Source organism: Apteryx mantelli, chromosome 1, assembly GCF_036417845.1.
Source record: "Apteryx mantelli isolate bAptMan1 chromosome 1, bAptMan1.hap1, whole genome shotgun sequence".
NCBI classification, from domain to species: domain Eukaryota; kingdom Metazoa; phylum Chordata; class Aves; order Apterygiformes; family Apterygidae; genus Apteryx; species Apteryx mantelli.
This window is the reverse complement of record NC_089978.1, coordinates 86,603,221-86,620,448: the sequence shown is the minus strand read 5'-3', so window position 1 is coordinate 86,620,448 and position 17,228 is coordinate 86,603,221. Positions and strand designations below refer to the sequence as shown.

The 17,228-nt window shown below is 45.0% G+C and overlaps 1 protein-coding gene across 2 annotated transcripts in view; it reads right to left on the bottom strand.

Moving 5' to 3' along the window:
* Positions 1-2,630: 2,630 nt before the first annotated feature.
* Positions 2,631-17,228, bottom strand: part of REPS2 (RALBP1 associated Eps domain containing 2) — a 125,407-nt gene continuing 110,809 nt past the window's right edge. Inside the window, exons 18-19 of one of the 2 annotated variants that reach the window (XM_067297023.1) lie at positions 2,835-2,906; positions 2,631-2,707 (exon numbers count right to left, since the gene is read on the bottom strand). In XM_067297023.1, coding sequence (XP_067153124.1) covers positions 2,841-2,906 — 66 coding nt within the window. In that variant the 3' untranslated portion in view covers positions 2,631-2,707; positions 2,835-2,840. Of the gene's footprint in view, positions 2,708-2,834; positions 2,907-15,059; positions 15,253-17,228 lie in introns of those variants that run through there. The other variant, XM_067297011.1, reaches the window with a different exon arrangement.

The following is a 17,228-nucleotide window of genomic DNA, read 5'->3' as shown; positions in this document are numbered from 1 at the left end:
ATGATTTACAGCTCCTGTCTGATGGGACCAGCAGCCACCTGTCACCTCGTCCCTCTCTTTAGGTGGCCAGTTTCCAGACAGCAGCTCATCATGTGTCTTTTAAGGTACCTTAACATTTACGAAACTCGTTGTGTCACTTTGATGGATGGCGTTAGAGGTGAAAACCAACAACTCTGTCCGAGAGTTTGGGCTGAGCACAAACCCCCCCACACAGGCGCGTCTGAAGTTCAGGAGTTTGGATTTAGACAAGCGCCCGGCACCCAGGGCTGCTCTGGCGGCTGGGCACCTCCAGCTCCCTGGAAAGGGTTGCGTTGTGCCTCTTCATTCCTCGGATAAGCACAGCCTATCTTTCTGAATCCTTTTCCTTTGTTATAGCCAAATGGCCTTTTCTAACTTTGCAGGAATGTGAGTGCATACAAACCAGAGGGGTTATATAAAATATGTCAGTGTGTACATAATACCATGTGAAAAAGCTTACCTGAGACACTGGGTCATGAAGACTACGACACGCTGCTGGGAAACAGAAAAATTTATTGTTGGCTTTAGGCCTCACAGTCTTTGATGGCTGTCAGAATGGCAGGGAGCAGCGGCAGAGATAGATTTGTGCTTGGCCTCTTCCTTAACAATCAGGAATTTATTTTTCAATCATTAACTTGCTACATAGAGCCTCCTTCCTCCAAAGGCTGCAATTATTAGAGAGAGGGAAAAAAGCCTTCTTTTCTTGTTCCTTCTTTCTTAAAAATAAATAAAAATATATATCCCGTGGAGCATTTGTTTTGTCTTAAAAGCCTCTGCAACAGGAGGGTGAATGTCAGAGGAAAAAAAAAAAAGTCTTTCTTATAAAAACCCAGTGGTAGCTTTTTGGTTTTTCTTTTTCTATGTGTTCCAGCTGAACAGCTGTGAACTGTGTTTCGTGCCTTCTTTGTTGTTTTTACTGCTATTGGCTTTGCACTTGATTTCTGCTCGGACATTCTTTCAGGTGTATTTCCAGCAGTAAATCGGGGCTGCTCTTGGGTCTATTGACCTGAGTCTTCAAATAATGAAGCTGAGCATTTATCTCTCTCTTTTATCCAGGTGTCTCTGAGCACTTTGCAAACGCTAAAGGATCAGGTGTCTTGACACCGTAGAGACAAACCATAGGTACCTGTTTTCCACATTTACACGGAGGTGCAGGGAGACTTGCCCAGCATAGCCAGGGACGCCAGTGGTGCTGTCAGAGCAGAGCACTGAAGATCAGCTCCCAGCACTGCCTCTGCAAACTGACTCCCCCTAGTCTGATAATGGTGCTGGGAGGGCAATATCAAACCATGGCAGATGTCATGGTTCCTTTGTAAGCGGAAGGACTGGTTATAATGAGGGATAAAGCACACTTCATCTTTGAAGCACTTTTTAAAAGTAGTTCAGTAACTTCCCAGGTACAAATTCTGATCTATATACTTTGCCCTATGATGACTGTTCACACTGACTGCAGCCACTTATCTGCTGTGCTCTTACTAATAACTCCCAGAGCACACGACATTTCTCTCCTGGGAATTTAGGATGCCTGTAAGAGACGATAGGATCAAGTGAAAAAAGATAAAGACCTAGAACATCTTCCTCTTAAAAATTTGCCTTCTGCATCATGCCATCTGCTTTAGAGAGTACTCTGTGAAGCCTCCTGGTGTACAAAGATTGCAACAAGTCAGGGACCCAGGAGGCCTAAAGGGGCTGAGCCATCTGCAGCTACAGAACAAACTAATGGGCTAAGTAGCTCCACTGCTGGCAAGGGCATGTCACTGACGTAGCTGTCCAAGCTCTCCCACCAAAATGCAGGCTAATGAGAGCCCTGTTGAGAAATGACGCAGGAGTCGGTTCTTAGAGATCACACAACCTAACAGCTGTCCAAATGCAGATGGGTTCAGATCCACTGCTGACTCGTTTTCCTGTTGCCTCTGGAATCTACAATTCCAATTTTAAGAAATGAAAGGTTGTATGCGCCTCCTTGTTACGGTGAGAACTGTGCCCAGATATAGCTTAATGCACAGCTGTGCTTTTAGCCGGAGGGTATGGTTTCACAAGACGTCTTGAGTTGAATTAATAACTCATGGCTCTGCTCTTTTAGTGGGCTGAACTGGCTTATCTTGCAATCAGACAAGTGCCAGAGCTGACACAAGGAGAGGTGGGGAGTGGGTGGTGGGGACTGGGACAGGGACTGGGAAGAGGACAGGGAGGGGAGCTGGGGATGGAGGAGAGCAGGACCTCCCCTCCTCTAGTTGCAGCTAGCTGCTAGTTCAGCTCAAGCATAAACCTAGCCCTTAGTGACCAGGGAGAGGTTAGAAAGCAAGGCTTGTGAACAGCAAAGTCGCTCCTGCTTTTCTATAGTGAGAAAGCTCCTGAAGGCTCGTGTGGCAAACTCAATACTTCAGTCTGCCATCGCGAGGACTGAAACAGCAGCCTCCAGAGAGGTGTCAGCTTGGAAGGCTAACTACTCAGGAGAAAACAAAAGTTGCTCTGCTATCAGGCAAAAGTTATTAGACTTCCACAACAAGAGAATGCAGGATTTAATGGGTATGCTGTGAAAAAGAAGGAAAAAATAAGAGAAAGAAAATATGCAGGTTGGTTTAATAGGATAATAAATATTTTATGAATGATGCTTTCAAAACATAAACAGCCAGGGTCTTGGATGGAAACGCAGACATTGGATGGCTGTGAAATTCCAAAGATGAGCCTGAGGATGGGAAGGCAAAGGGAAAAGATGTTCAGAGATTTCTACTGACTTCTGTCTCTAGAGTGGCTCATAATAGACAGCATAACTCAAATTATTTCACTGCAACATATACATTGTAAAGACAAACCTGTTATTAATGGGAAAGCTTTCCTAATATGAAAGGCAACATGGGGTTGATCTTGTTCTTGCCATATGTCTTCTGAAATGACAGATAAAGACATCTGAATTGCCTCTCAGTGCTAGGCAGTGGTTACTGGATAAAGAGATTTTTTTACTGAGCAAATGATTATATTCCTTTCCACGCTAATAGAATTCTCCATGACATTCATTAAAAATGTTAAGACTTCCCAGGTAGCTGGTGCACCCCACTGCAAACATAGCACTTTCCTGTTTTTCACACAAGCCCAAGAAATGTGTAGTGATGGTTGTATATTTTCAGTATCTTTGCAATCCTCCTTTAAGTACATGTTATTTGTCTTCCAGGCATAAAACCAGGAGTGTCCTGAAAGATCCTGAGCTGATTCTTGTGCTGCTAATCTTCACTCCACTCTTTTTAGTCAATTTTCAAACCTGCCTGCTTTTCCATTGTGTATTTGCTCAAAGTTATCACCTAATTTGTGTGGTCTGGAAGCCAGTTGCTATTTGTCACAGCAAGGAACAGGGCTAAAATTAATTTTTTTTCTTGGTTGGTTTTAATCCTGTCCAGTTTGCCTGGATTAAAGTAGCTGTGAACCAAAGACTGAAGCATGAAGCGTGATGGGCAGCTGAAGCCAGTGGGACATGGTGTTGCTGCTAAAAGTCCCGGTCCTGCTGGCCCCCAGTGTGTAGCCCCGAGGGGCATCTTGCCTGGCAGCAGCACTCATGGGGCTGCATGGGGCCTTGTGCTGCTCCCAGAGTGAATGCAAACCTTGTCAAGACTAATGAGGCACACCAGTGCTACGACCCTCAAAAGGAGGCTGTGGGGGCTCAGAGGGGCACAAGGCAGGGGCTAATGCTCTTTGCGCCATCTGTACTGCGGTGAATACGCCTAGCCCAGGAAACAGAGCTTTAATTGCATTTAAAGCTTAATTACCTTGAGTAATTTGAGCAGCCTGTGAGGGGATTCAGAGCTACCTTCTGGGTTTGAAACAGTCTGGTGTGGACAAGGACAGTCTTCTGCCACTGCTAGGCAAGAGGGAATAGGACTAGGAAAGGGCGTACATGGCATTTGCAATAGAAGAAGTATATTTTAATTCTGGGAAAGAGCCCCTTAAGAGGAGATGGCCAGTCTCTGACATTGGCCCAACGGAGTGGCCGTCCTCAGAGGGCGCCTCTACAAATGCTCAAAAATGTTATTGAGGTGCTGAGTCTGAAGCATAACAGCAGCAATTTACATGTCGACGCTTTTAACTTGATGAGGATCTTTCTCAGCCCCAACTCCTGTTCCAGGCCCTGGGGTTTGGCCCAGGAAAGACCAAGCACAAGAGGGCTCCTTGGTCTGAAACCAGCCAGCGGGTCCTTGGCTCATCTGGGGTCTAGGAAAGGCTGGTCTTGGCAGTGCAGGTCTTTGAACCATCATGTGAACTGTCATAGGTGGATGAAATCTGTGATGCCACTGCAGAGCAGTGTTGTCATTTTGCTGCAAATATAGCAACATTTTCTTACAAAGGCAGGAAAGTTTCACCTTGAATCAAAACTAGGACAACTCATGCTATGTTTGCTGAAGGAAATATAGTGAAAACAAAACTATGATGGCAGAGATGGGCTGGATATTTTTCCCCCACATCCCTGATTCTGTTAAAGTGTGGAAATCTCACGGCCATATCTGAGCAGCTCTGTGAATATTCACAAATCTGTGAGGTTTTGCTCAACAAATACTCAGCAAACACCACTGAGTTTTTCGGCCAAGTCAGCTTGAACCCACATTCCTCCTCTGGTAAAGCAGCTGGGAAGCATATTTCAGCTACCGTGCAATGGTTTATGCTTCACACTCCAATGCAAACTGTGTGGGTTTGCACTTTTAAGAAGGGCCTGCCCTCAAGGAAGAAAGTGAGGTTTATGTGAGACGGCGCTGTGAACAATGTTTGGCTGCTATAGCTGCCAGTTTAATTTAAGGGCAACATGAGCTCATGTGCTTTACACAACTGCGAATACTGTGGACATGGCAAACATCAACAATTGCTGACAATATGTCTAAGGATAAACCCAGATCCAAGCTATCCCTTGAACCTTGAATACTGAACTCCACTTAAGTGCCAAATGCTGTTATGCAGGATACATGCAGAATCTTAATGCTGATTATTCTTACAGCTAGAAACTTGTTTCAAAATGGTTCCAAAATAGCCAGCTTAAAGCCCTCAGTAATTTACTTATTTTGGGTTTCTTCATTATGCATTCGTGACTCAACAACCTGCCAGCAAGAGGACTCTGCTATTCTCATTACACAGGACAATGTGTTTAAAGAAACTGGAACCAGTTATGTTGGCTAGGTTGCTCTGGATGAACTACCTCGTCTAGCAAGAAACCAGGTAGTCAAGATAATTTACTGGTGATAAATCTCTCTCATTTCCTTCAAAACCACAGGTGCTGTTTGCCCTGGAGAAGACTGGCCAGAGTGGTAGGATGATCAGGCTGGTGAGCCTCCTTTCTCTGGCCCAGAGGCCACCCCATGGCCCACAGTGGGCTGGGTGGGCATCAGGCCCCATCGAGGGTGACCCGGCTGTCCCTGGCCATGGGACAGGGGTGCAGGAGCTGATGCAGCTGGGACTTGCACCGTGGAGAGCTGGGGCGTGTCTGACTGCGGGGCTGGATGTGGGCTGCACGCAACCTCCAGCAGCCTGTATTTCCCAGCTGGTAACACAGAGGGGATATAGGTCAACTCACCTTAAAGACTGCGGGGTATTCAAGTACAAAGGGGCAGAAGTCCCACAAGCAGATTATATATTGAGAAGACTTTGGCTGTTTATTGCACCTATATCTTAGCTGTAGCCAGGTACCTTCAGACAGAGAATGGGTGCTAGCAAAGACAAGTGAAAACCTCTGAATGGGTTTTACCATGCCAGGTAAAGCCAGTGCCAGCAAACCCCTCATACACGACAGACTGAATTGCAAAAGAGCGTTTCTTGGTGTGTCCTAGATGTTTTAGTGCACATATATCAGGGCTTATCTATACATAATACCCCTGCACATGCACACACACAGAATTGTTTGCTGGAGATCATACACATGCAAGGACGTTCACTGCAGACCCCCCTTTGCACCAGTCGCCTACTATTCAACCCTTATAGCCCACCTGTGCTTTTCCTAGGACCTTCGCCGGCTGCTCTCCCTGCTTGGATATCTCCCGCTGTCTGCCCTGTTTGTGTGCGGTGCGGGCTGCCTCACGGCTTCATTCCAACAGCAATGCTCGGGTCGAGATGTGGCTTATCTGGGCTGTGGCTTAACATGGAAACACAAAAAATGTTCCCCAAAAAGCAAGGTCTCCTGGTTTTGGAGCTTGAACGTGGCTTCAGAAGAGCTGGCTGCCCCAACACGATGGAGATTTGTAGAAATGAGAGTGTGAGTGTGAGTGTGAGTGTGTGTGTGTGTGTGTGTGTGTTTAAACCGGCAGTTGACAGCTGACATTTCCCTAATCCCATAAGCCCATCTCAGGGCTCGTTTTCTCTCTTTGGGAAGGAAGTCCCACTGTGGGAGAGGCAGAAAGCTACCAAACTTGTGCAGAAGTGACACATTTTGGTGCAGGCCCATTTTTATAGCCAAAGCTAGAAGACATTAACTCAGTCTTGCCTCCCAGGCACCCAAAATACCCAACCGGTTTCCAGGAGCTGACTAACTTGAGGAAACTTTAATGTACTCAGTGGGAAGAAATGAGAACCAGGAGAAAAGATACCATTAAACAGGAGACTTTAGCACTAATCAGAGGGGTTTGTGTAGAGTCAGTCAAAAAAAAGGCAGTGATGTGGTCAGGAGCTCCTGGCCAGCTCCGAGCTCACTTGGCCATTGCAGGACACAATTCACAGTGCAGATCTGTGTCTCCGTCACGGCTGCCTGGAGGTCAACAGGAGGCGGGGGAGTGCGGATGGGAATGTTGCTTCTGTCTGTGCAGAAGAGCAATGAGAGACACTGAAGAAATGGGGAGTGGGATGCAAGCTGACATTTCAAGCACTGCCAAAGTCTGAGTCTGTGGATTTGGATCCAGTACTTAGATTACTGTAGACCTTTCCCCTCCCAGTCTTGTTTCTGATATAACTGAAAGGACACCAGCTAGGCTTAGTTGCCAAATTGTTTTTTTCTTTTCTTTCCTTGTCTTGTCTTTTCTTTTTTTTTTTTTTTTTGAGTGTGTGCTATTCACAGGCTTCAAGGTTTTTGAAGTTTTCAGTTAAAACTGGTTCCAACCCAAAAACTAAAGTCTCCCTACAGATCTGTAACTCCAGTACGACAAAACAATGAAGCACCATACACCAGCAAGCCCTGCCCCGCGTGTGTGCAGCGCACACAGGTAACTGCTGATGCTGGGCTGTGAGCAGTGGGAAGCAGGCAGTGAGCTGGGAAGTGGCAGTGGTGGATTTTCATGCATGAGCTGAGGGAAATGCTGAATAACGTCAGAAAAGAGCATCAAGAAGGAGGAATGAACCAAACTGGAATATCCTTTCAACAGGTGTGACTGGGGAGCAGGCAGCTTTCCAAAATCACTATGTGCCCTTTGGGGACGTTGACGCAGGCTGAGCTGTGCTGGATGCGGGCCAGCAGGCAGCTGGCCGTCCCCACTGCTGTCCCCACCACTGTCCATATAGACAAACCAAAGGCCTTTTGTTTTTGAAGACTCAGGTCTCTCAAATCGAAGTCCCTTTAAGATGCTTCAGATTGAGCAGGCGAAATGGAAACAGCAAAAATCTCAGGCCACTTCTGAGAAAGCTAGACCAGATTTATCTGATTTTTTTTAATTATTTTAATATTATCTGTAATTTCATCTGCTGGGAATAATTCTAATGGTTTAAAACAGTCACTGTTTTCATTTTGGGAAGGAACAGCATCAATATGCTTTTATTTAAATTTGGAAACAACACACAGCTTTCCTGGCCCTTCAGTCAGCCCTAAATCAAGGAGGATTAAGCAGTGTGCAGTGCATTTCTCATTCGTGTCCATTCAGACTTCTTTCTCCTAGCAGGTTATGGCCTCTCCTCTTGAGCTGACATTACACACCAATCATCACTATTGGTGCTGAAAGCTAGGCTGGCATTTGCGGCAGCAGCTACTTCTTGACTAAATCCCCATGTTTACCTTGAAAAATGCCAATCATGCTCAGGTCTCAGTATCCAAACCCTGCAGGGCTGGTTAACAGCAGCATTCCCCAACCGCAGAGAAAGCATCACCTGAGCTAATGTCTTCCCAAAGAGGTAACTGGGACATGGGACAGTAATTGCAACCCAGGGGCCTTTTTACTTTTGGAAGCCAGGATGGTCCCACTCATGTTTTCTGCTCATTAAAATTCACTTTTTCAACAGCCAGAAGCTAAGCTTTGGGAGGGGAAACTATTTTAACTCTGGAGACACCCGACCTCCCAGAGCCTCATTGAGAAGGTGGAGTCACTGAAGGTGATAACAGACTGATTGAGATTCTTGCTAAAGTCTCCTGTCATTTACAGTTTATAACTGCAAGGGGAATTTGGCCCTCTGTCTTGAAAAGGTTGTAAGCTAGAACTAAGTTTTCCAGCAAATTCCCTATGTTCTGCAGAGGTTTAATGTAAGAGCTTGGGAATTTGTCAGCCAATCACCGAAAAAAAAGAAGAAAATAAAAAGAGGTTTTAATAAATAAAATGCAAAGCAGAGTAATAAAATAAGCATGGTAGAGCCAGTGTTATTTGTTTTTGTATTAATTTTATGCTGTCCCTACAAATTCAATATACCACAACTTTGTATATTGATAAAATATGCACAACATGGAAATTATTAAGGAAGTGTGGTTGTGGAGGTTGCGTTAGAGGAGGATTGGTGCTTATGGTTGTCTGCGAAGCTGTCTGGAATTGAGGAATGTGTGTGTCAGCTGATGGAGACCACAAAAGTGATTAGTGAGGAAACCATTAACAACACTACATGCCAATGCACGTCTTTAGGTTAAGGAGTTAATTGCCTTTCTCAAAACTGCCTTTCTGAAATTTCACTTTAAAGATCTCAGTGGACCTTGGAAGAAAACAGCGTGTGTGATAGTTTACACTTGATTCACATTTTCTAAAATCCTTTTCACAATTATAAAGGCCAGATACTTTTTAATTCCTGCTGAGCACTTTAATGTCAAAGTAAATGGCTAATTCCTTGAAGAACGAGGTAGCCATGAACCATGCTAGTGTTTACCCATCACCTCCCTTGTGTGCAACAACTTTTTATTTCTAAAGAAGCTTTTTCTTGATTTACAAAGTGTGCTTCTCTAAGAGGGCAAGCGTGTGTTCAATGCAGCGCCTGCCACCAGAGCGCTGATGTGCAGTGTCCCTTCGAAAGGCTTCTCCTCCCCTTGGAGTAGACACTTGCTCTCCTCCCTTTCAATCATCTTTATTCCACCCATTACTCGTAAGCCTGAAGGAATAAATACGGTCCAAAAATGAATAGCTCAAGATTTTATTAGAGGAAGGTGGGGAGCGGGCTCCTCATCTTGAAATGCTTTGATGCCCTCTCTACATCTACTTGGTGGAGCCACCCAGGCTGCTGGTGCAGATGCCCTGTCCTGCCCCCCAGGATGCTGGCTGGCCTTGGGCCAGCTCCGGCCTTGCAGGCGCTGCCAGGTGAGCTGTCCTGCCTGCATGTGGGCGAAAGCAGCCCATCGTTCAATGGTCTGGGTCACCCAGGCAGCCTGATGTATCTCCTGGACCCTGGGCTCTCTGCACCAAACCCACACTGCTGCTCTCAAGCTCAAACGCTAGGGTGTCATCCCACAAGAAAATTAGGTGGTCTTTCAGGAAACGAGGTCCCAGGACATATCAAACTTTTACAGATTTGCCCTGAGCAGTAAAATGGAAGTGAAAGGTAAAACACAGCTCAGAGAGAGCAGGACTTTCCAGATGAGAAGTACTTAAGCGAGCTGGCTGCTACACGCTGCCCTTCACTGGTACCCCAGGAGGACAGCACACTACTGAGCCAAACAGGGTTACTAGCTACTGTTCACTGTGCCAGAGTCTGCAAATTAAAACCAGCAAAAAGTTGCAATCAAATACAGATGAAAAATAAACACTTTAGTTAAACAGTTTGTTTTAGCTCAGCGGCTCTGTTCTGCTTACCCTTTGCCAGCTCTCCCTGCTTTGCAAACTGGAGCGATACATGACAGACATAATCTATAATCAAGCGAGTCTTTTCCTGTTGATAGCATGCAGGCACCATCAATCCTATTGTGGATGAGGCCAACTGGCTCTCAGTGAAATCCTAATCTCAGTCAGGCTTGAATGAGTTACCTTCTCCTGTAACTGCAGTACTGCAAATACCGATCTATACCCATGCATTACCTCAACAGCTGGATGCTGGAAAGAGGCAGCTACGGTGCAAGCTATCAAGTTCAGTCAGCGCCTGGAGAGATTGGTGGTTTTAAATGATAGATGCTGGGAGTGACAGCCGTGGTTGCAGACACTTTGTGTCTCTGCCAATAGCTGTTTAACACAACTACAAATTCGTGCAGGAATCAGGCACCAGCAGGTTTAAACAGTAGGCAAAGTCCTTCATGACCTCAGCTAAATCTTAACCTGAGAAGAGCAAAACTGACTTTGGTTTGCACGAACACCTACAGACTCAGATGTTTATTTCAATAATTTTTTTTTAAACAGCTGGGCTTGTCTTCTCCAGATATGAGTTTTTCCTTGAGATATGCTGTATTTAATTATCAGATGGGATGGAAAGCTTGCAAGCACAGCTGTTATTGCAACATTTCACTGCTTTGACTTCCCAGCCCAGATGGAATGAACTGTGCAAAAATGAAAAATCAAGAGTAAAGCAAACTTTCTCAAACTTTCAAAACAGCTTGACGTGAGAAACAGGCTGGGATGGATTAAGCACACATGCGGACCAGATCAAGTGCTGGGGTGATGAGTCACAGCACCGCAGCGTTGTGACACCATGCCACGTTACTCCATCTCTGCAGACATGCTGAGGGAAAGGGCTCCTCTGCAATGCGAGGCTCTGAGCTCAGGGCTGCAATAAATCTCTTTGTGGGACTGGGTGAAAATTTGGTCCTGTCTTTACGTAGTCAAAAGCCGCAAATTGTTTTCATGTCCAGAGCCTATCGCAATTAATGACATTATTTACAGAAGGAGGTATTTGGCTACTGAGTGTAGATGTGGGGGATGGTACGGACTCCCTTGCTCACTTGTCAAGGAGGCAGCAGTGCCGGCAGGAGGCAGGTCCTCTCCTGAGGCAGCTCCATGCCAGAGTCCTGCCTGCCATGGGCAACCACCCAAAATCACCGCAGAAACCCCGCTGACAGACTGACCGCCTACAGAGCACCTGCTTCACGCTACGCCACTGCTTAAGGAAATAAAAGATAGCTCTGCTCCTGTTATCTACAAAGGAAGCTACAGCTGTATTGCTTAAAATCCTTTATATTAAAGAAGGAGTAAGAGTGAGCAGCAGCAAAGCACTATGAAAAGGCCCTGTGTGTGTGTGCATGTGCCTGCTTGCGTGTGTGCACATCTCTCTCTCCCCGCTGTGTTGGACAAGTTGGACCAAGTCTAACAAGATAACTGCAAAACACAAGTATGTGTGCAGGTAACACTTCTCCTTTTGTTTGCTGCTGAAACACTATATCCCATGACTTTAGAAGGCTAAAAGGCTTTGGTTTGAGGAAAAGAACTAAAATGAGACACGCGTCTCATAGGCCTTCTTACTCACTCGCCCCTGACATTTCCTTTCACAGATGAAAACCGTGCTTGAGCACTCAGCGCACTGCGAGGGGGCACCTCGGGCTCCCTCCAGGTTACCTGCCTGCACGGTGCATTCGCTGCGGCCGAGGGCTCTGCCCTGCAAACAGGCACCTGGCTGTGCCTGTGCTGTGCACGGCCCAGCGCAGGGGCCTTTGGTTCACGTGGAAAGTTTGCAGCCGGGCTGTTCCTCTTTCCTCAGCCCCCGCCCTGGGTTGCACTGTTCCTGGCTGACCCTCTGGACGTCCCGGGGGTGCCAGTGGCTGTGTCTGACCCCACCACCAACCTCTGCTCCCACTGGACCCAAAAGCTGTCGAGGCAGGTTTTGCCAATGACGTTTTTGGTGTCTTTGCTCCCCTGCAGTGACAAGGATGCCCAGTCTGGGTCAGTGATGCAGGACTGGGGGTTTCCCACCCCCTTTTTGGGATCCCAGCCTGGGGGACCCCTTCATTTCAACCACGCTGGGGCAGACCCCATCTCTCCAGCTGCACATACACCCTCGGGGGGCAGTTTGGAGGGAGTGAAGCCCCCAGGGCCAATGCAGAGAAGCTACTGACGGGGTCCATCTCACCTCACGGCACCCACTTAGCACCAGGTGTCTACTACAAGGTCTCTGTTCCCGACAGTCCTGTTCTCCATGTGCCCACCACCCCCAGTTGGTCCCATCTCCGCTGCCACATGCCAGCACAAATGGCCTCGCAGCAAACCAGATCTGCTCTGGGTGGAAACAAACCATTTTTGCCAGGCTGGTTTTACTGCAGGGCCAGCACAGTAGTACAGAAGGAGCCTAAATGACTAGTTGAGACCAGGGCTTTAACTCTTACATAGGTGGAATTAAGCAAGATTAATCCCCCCTCTGATGGCTTGCCAGAGGCCACACAAGACTGCAGCAGAGGTGGATTTGAACCCAGATTTCTATGGCTCATGCCCTAACCCCTGGACAACCTTTTCTCTCGGGGAGCAGGCATCTGAAAGCAAGACTTGTCTGCAGCGTCAGTGGCAAATACTCAAATGTCACAACAGTAAAGACAGCCTAGAGCACTTTTTGCTCTCAGAATTAATCAGACTATTTCCTTGGGATAATATTTGATTAGCGCAACTGCAACCCGTTGCATTAACGCGGTGGTTTACAAGTGGCTGGCCATCACTGGCACAGGCTGCTGCATGCTGCACAGTACTTTGCCTTCCAGGGCTCTGCTCCCGCCCCAGGAGCATCGGTGGAGGTTCCCAGCTGTCTTCAGGCAAACACTGGATAAAGTCCAGATGTCTCTGTTTCCTTCTCACCTGGTTACAGAGAAGAGGAAAGGGTGTCCTGGATCCCTCTGGAGGGCCAGAGGATGCAGTTTACGAGCTTAAAGGAGTGGATTTCTAAGAATGCAGGATTTCAGACAGTTTTATGGAGCTCTCCCCATTGCCTGTGCGAGAAAATAATCTCTTTGGATAGCTCACCCCATATTAGCTTCCTGATTCCTCTCCCAGACTCTTGAGCCAGGGCAGGCCGTACTTCATTAGTTCACTGAGCCCTATTGAACCTGCCACATGTATGTTATTAGGTCACCGCTGATTAAATAATTCGGCCTCTCTGAAATAAATGGTAGTCCTCAAGAAAGTGAGTTATGTGCTGAGGTCAAGCTTGTTTGCCTCAAGGAAGGCTGGCGGAAATGGCCAACACTGTTGGGTTGGGAGAGGAGAAGGAATTGCAGTAACAGGCTGACTTTGTCAGAAATACAGGCTGTGTGATATGTGCCCCCAAAGTGCTTTCAAAATGAAGGTCACGGCTCTCCAACTGCACTGAGACACAGCAGCAAGAACTCAGCTTTGCAAATTTTCCTGGTAGAAACACCCAGGTTGATAAATATGATGGGTAAAAAATATGATATGAGCTAAACATTAACTATATGCAGGTTATGCTTCATAAGTAAAATACAGCAAGGAATGTCTTCTAATTCCTTTTATAGACCTGGATACTGTTGTAAATATGGAAGTGATGTTTCCATTTCTAATGGGACAGTATTGACCTCGTGCTAGTAGTCCCAGCATTGTGGCAATCTTAATGGAAAAGGTAAGCCTTGGAGCAATAGGAAAATACAGTGACTGTACATTTTCTCCTTTATGGTAGGTCCTTTGAGGTCACGATTATTATACCATCAGCCAGTGAAAGGAGGTTTAGAAGAGAAGCTGGAAACACTCCATGTGTATATAAAAATGGGAGCTCCATTTCCAGTTATGTGGGTCTGACAACTTGCACAATCTCAGCTAGATACCAAAGAGAGGATAGGTTTGAATAAAATATTAGTGATTTTGATGCTTAAAATATTTTAATTTGGAATAAATAAAAACTGCGCACAATACTGAAGTAAGCCCTGAAACTTTTCTATTTGTTTTTGAGACTGAAAAGGGTAATATTGAAGCTGTTTGAGTTTTTTCATACTGCTAGTACGTAAACATTAGATACAATGCTTTGGGATGGCAGCAATGCTGTTTTGTGTGTATCAGCATCTGAATTCCACTCCTACCTATTTCTCCTAGCTATCTCTCCAAGTATTGATTGTATTTCTTAAACCTCCAGTTGCTTGAAGCAAGCGATTACATAAAAGTAAGCTTAGATTTAATTCAGAAAAATCTGTGATCAAGCAGTAAAAATATGCCCTGAATAAAAAGAAAAGATTCAGGAGACAGAAACCAAATTAAAAGAACTTCCCATTTCATTTTTACATCTCAATGTTTTTAAGCCTACCTTACGATTTTGAAAGCTTGATTCATAAACTTGAATCACTGAGGCTTGTAACACCTTGGCTGACATGCCACGGAGCTAAAGTGAAAAATCAAATCCTTCAAAGAAAAGTCCATTTTCCTACTAAGTTCTTAACTTGCTAAAGAACTTCTAAGCTTTAATATACTTTTCCCCACTTACGATGTGTTTTTACTTTTACATTTCACTCAACTTGCACAATTAAAATAGACCAGTCTTTCTGAGTGCTACGGCCAGTATGACCTGCAGAAATCCTGCTTTAAACCTTTAGCACCTGCCTACAACAAACTTACATGCATAGCAAGCAGATTCACATTCCTCAACACGTCACCCACTTCCCATTGTATTAAAAGGTGTGTAACAAAATTGTCAAAAAATAACAACTACTAACACACACATCTAGGCTGAGGATTAACATAAATAATCTGTACCCTGCTAACAGATCAGAGGATTATACTGTATGCTATTGTGTAGTCAATAAATAATCAACCTGATTTCTTTTATACAAAAGCTAAATTTGAGGCCTGAATTACTACTTCTTCCCACATGATAAAAGGCTATTATACAAGGCAAAATGTGTACTCGTTTCTGAGCTCAAAAACAAGAGCAACTCTCAAAAGGCTTTGCAAAATTCAAAGAGGAGCAACAAATACACCTATTTAAGGGAAATAAAATTTGAGATATTTATTAATTTTATTAGTGCAGATTTTGATATCTCATTCCTCTCCTGTCTCTTCTTCTTAAGACTAATAGATTAGACTGCTAATGAGATACTTCAGGATGTAAAATTACTTGCAAAATTGTCCTTCTCTCTGAGAATTTTCTCAAGCCCGGCTCAGCTTTACCATTACCATAAGATGCCGAGTAGCTCCTGAGGTTGGGATTTGCATTCTCAGAAGATGCACACAGTGATGCTGTTATCTGAGGGAGCAGAAATCAAAGCACACAAGGTCAGAAGACAATCTTTATCTGTCTGAAGACACACTTTTTTTTAGCACTATTTTTCAGTGAGATATGGGCTCTTAGTCAGCTAAGGCCTGAGGTTTGCTTTCCAGTTTAAGTAGAAACTTTTCCATGCAGTTTTCCAAGAAATGCATGTGAACCTGCCATGGGACAGGGTGGCTCCCACATGCTTCTGATGGTTTTAAAAAAAAATTGTTAGTTTAAAAATGATGCCTCAGGTCCAATGAAGCATTGAGGAGAGAGAGTGAGAGTGAGAAATTCATTCACACCTCCTTTTACTGAATTGTAGTTATTTACAAATTCTCAGTCAGCTTTGATACCTCGCTTCCTTTCCAAGGAAAAAACAGGAGGCAGAAGTTGGGCTAACCAAACCTCTGCTACTGATAATGGAAAAGACACCAGCTTCCAGGGTTCCAGCTTATCTTTGCAGAGCTGCCAGTTAGGAAAAAAAGTGATAAACTGCTGGGTGTCATGATTTATTTTACAGAGTCACTGCTTTAGAAATGAGTTGACCACAAACTGGCTTCAGTTCTGGCTACCCTATTTGAAAAAACAATATAGGGAAGGAGAAAGATCCGGAGAGAGGCAGCAAAAATAATAGAGACAAAGAAATGTCTGGGAAAAGATGGACAGAACGGATGGAAATTCCTCTGTTTCTACTGAAGAAAAGTAACACAGGAAATGATAAATATATATATGTGTGTTTGTGTGTGTATATCAAACAATCAATAGCAAATGGAAAGTAAAGCAGAAACTTCTGTAAATATATTTGTATAGAATTTATACTGCTGAGTGTGTATTATTACAGGTATTCCTCTGTCAATGTAGGCAAGACAGAAATTGCTATGGCCAAAAGTGAAGCAAGTGTAGGCTGTAGCAGTTCATGCTTTAAGTCCCAGAGATGCTGGAAGAAATATCAATGTATTGGCCAAGGTGGTGGTCATCAAAGGCTTATTTATTGTACCATTTCTGTCAGCTTCATGGTTCTTCCTGTTTCTGTCAATACTTTCTGATACTGCTCAATGTCAGAGTGACATACTGGATTAGAGGGGACAATCTGGAGCAAGAGTTCTGCACATTCTGCATTAGTATTGTTATTATTCTCAAATATTATTTCTATAACTTCTCCCAAACTCTATCAAGCACCCTCATGTTTCTATAGTCAGAGTTTGAGGTCAGTACAGGCTTTTGCAGATGGTTTCAATATACACTTGCAAAGCTGAAAATCCACAATGAACTGCTCAGATTAACTCAGCCCACCGAATACCTGATCAAGAAGCCACCCGATGCTTAATCACCTCCTACCTCCTCAGCCAAAGTCACCTCCCAAACCAGAACAGAATCGTAAATCCAACCAAACACCTTGTACACGAGAGCAAGACCAGGCCAAGTCTTCCAGGCTATGGGTCAAAAGCAGGGATGGCCAATGAGTATCTTATTCCGTTCAGTCCTTTCAGTTCATGCAAAAGGAAGCAATTCAAAACCTCCATGTAACAGTGCCTTCGTTTCTGTGGCTGAACCATCGTTGTTAATTATTTCTGTTCCAGTGATATCCCCAGGCTTAGGCTCTGATGTCAGGGTTAGGGTACCGAGCAGAGCGTGAGATCCCACACAGGCTTGGCCACTTCCCTTCTTCACAGCAATTGCAGGATGCACGACAAATTCAAAAACCAAACCAAAGAAAGAAATGAGGGAGGAGTAAGAAAGTACGGATGAGTGATCAACCCATAGAAAGTTAGCTTCATAGTTAAGATGGGGGAAAGCAAACTGTATTTTTCCTTCCTCAGATTAGAGCTTACCCATGCTGGTAAAACTCAGAGCAAGAGGAAGACATTGCTGGTCTGCATCTGTCTAGGCTCCTGAGCTCCTGTGCTGGCCCTTCGGCGTGCCACATCTGACACAAATACCTGTTCGTTGCTTGCTCTTGCTTTGAA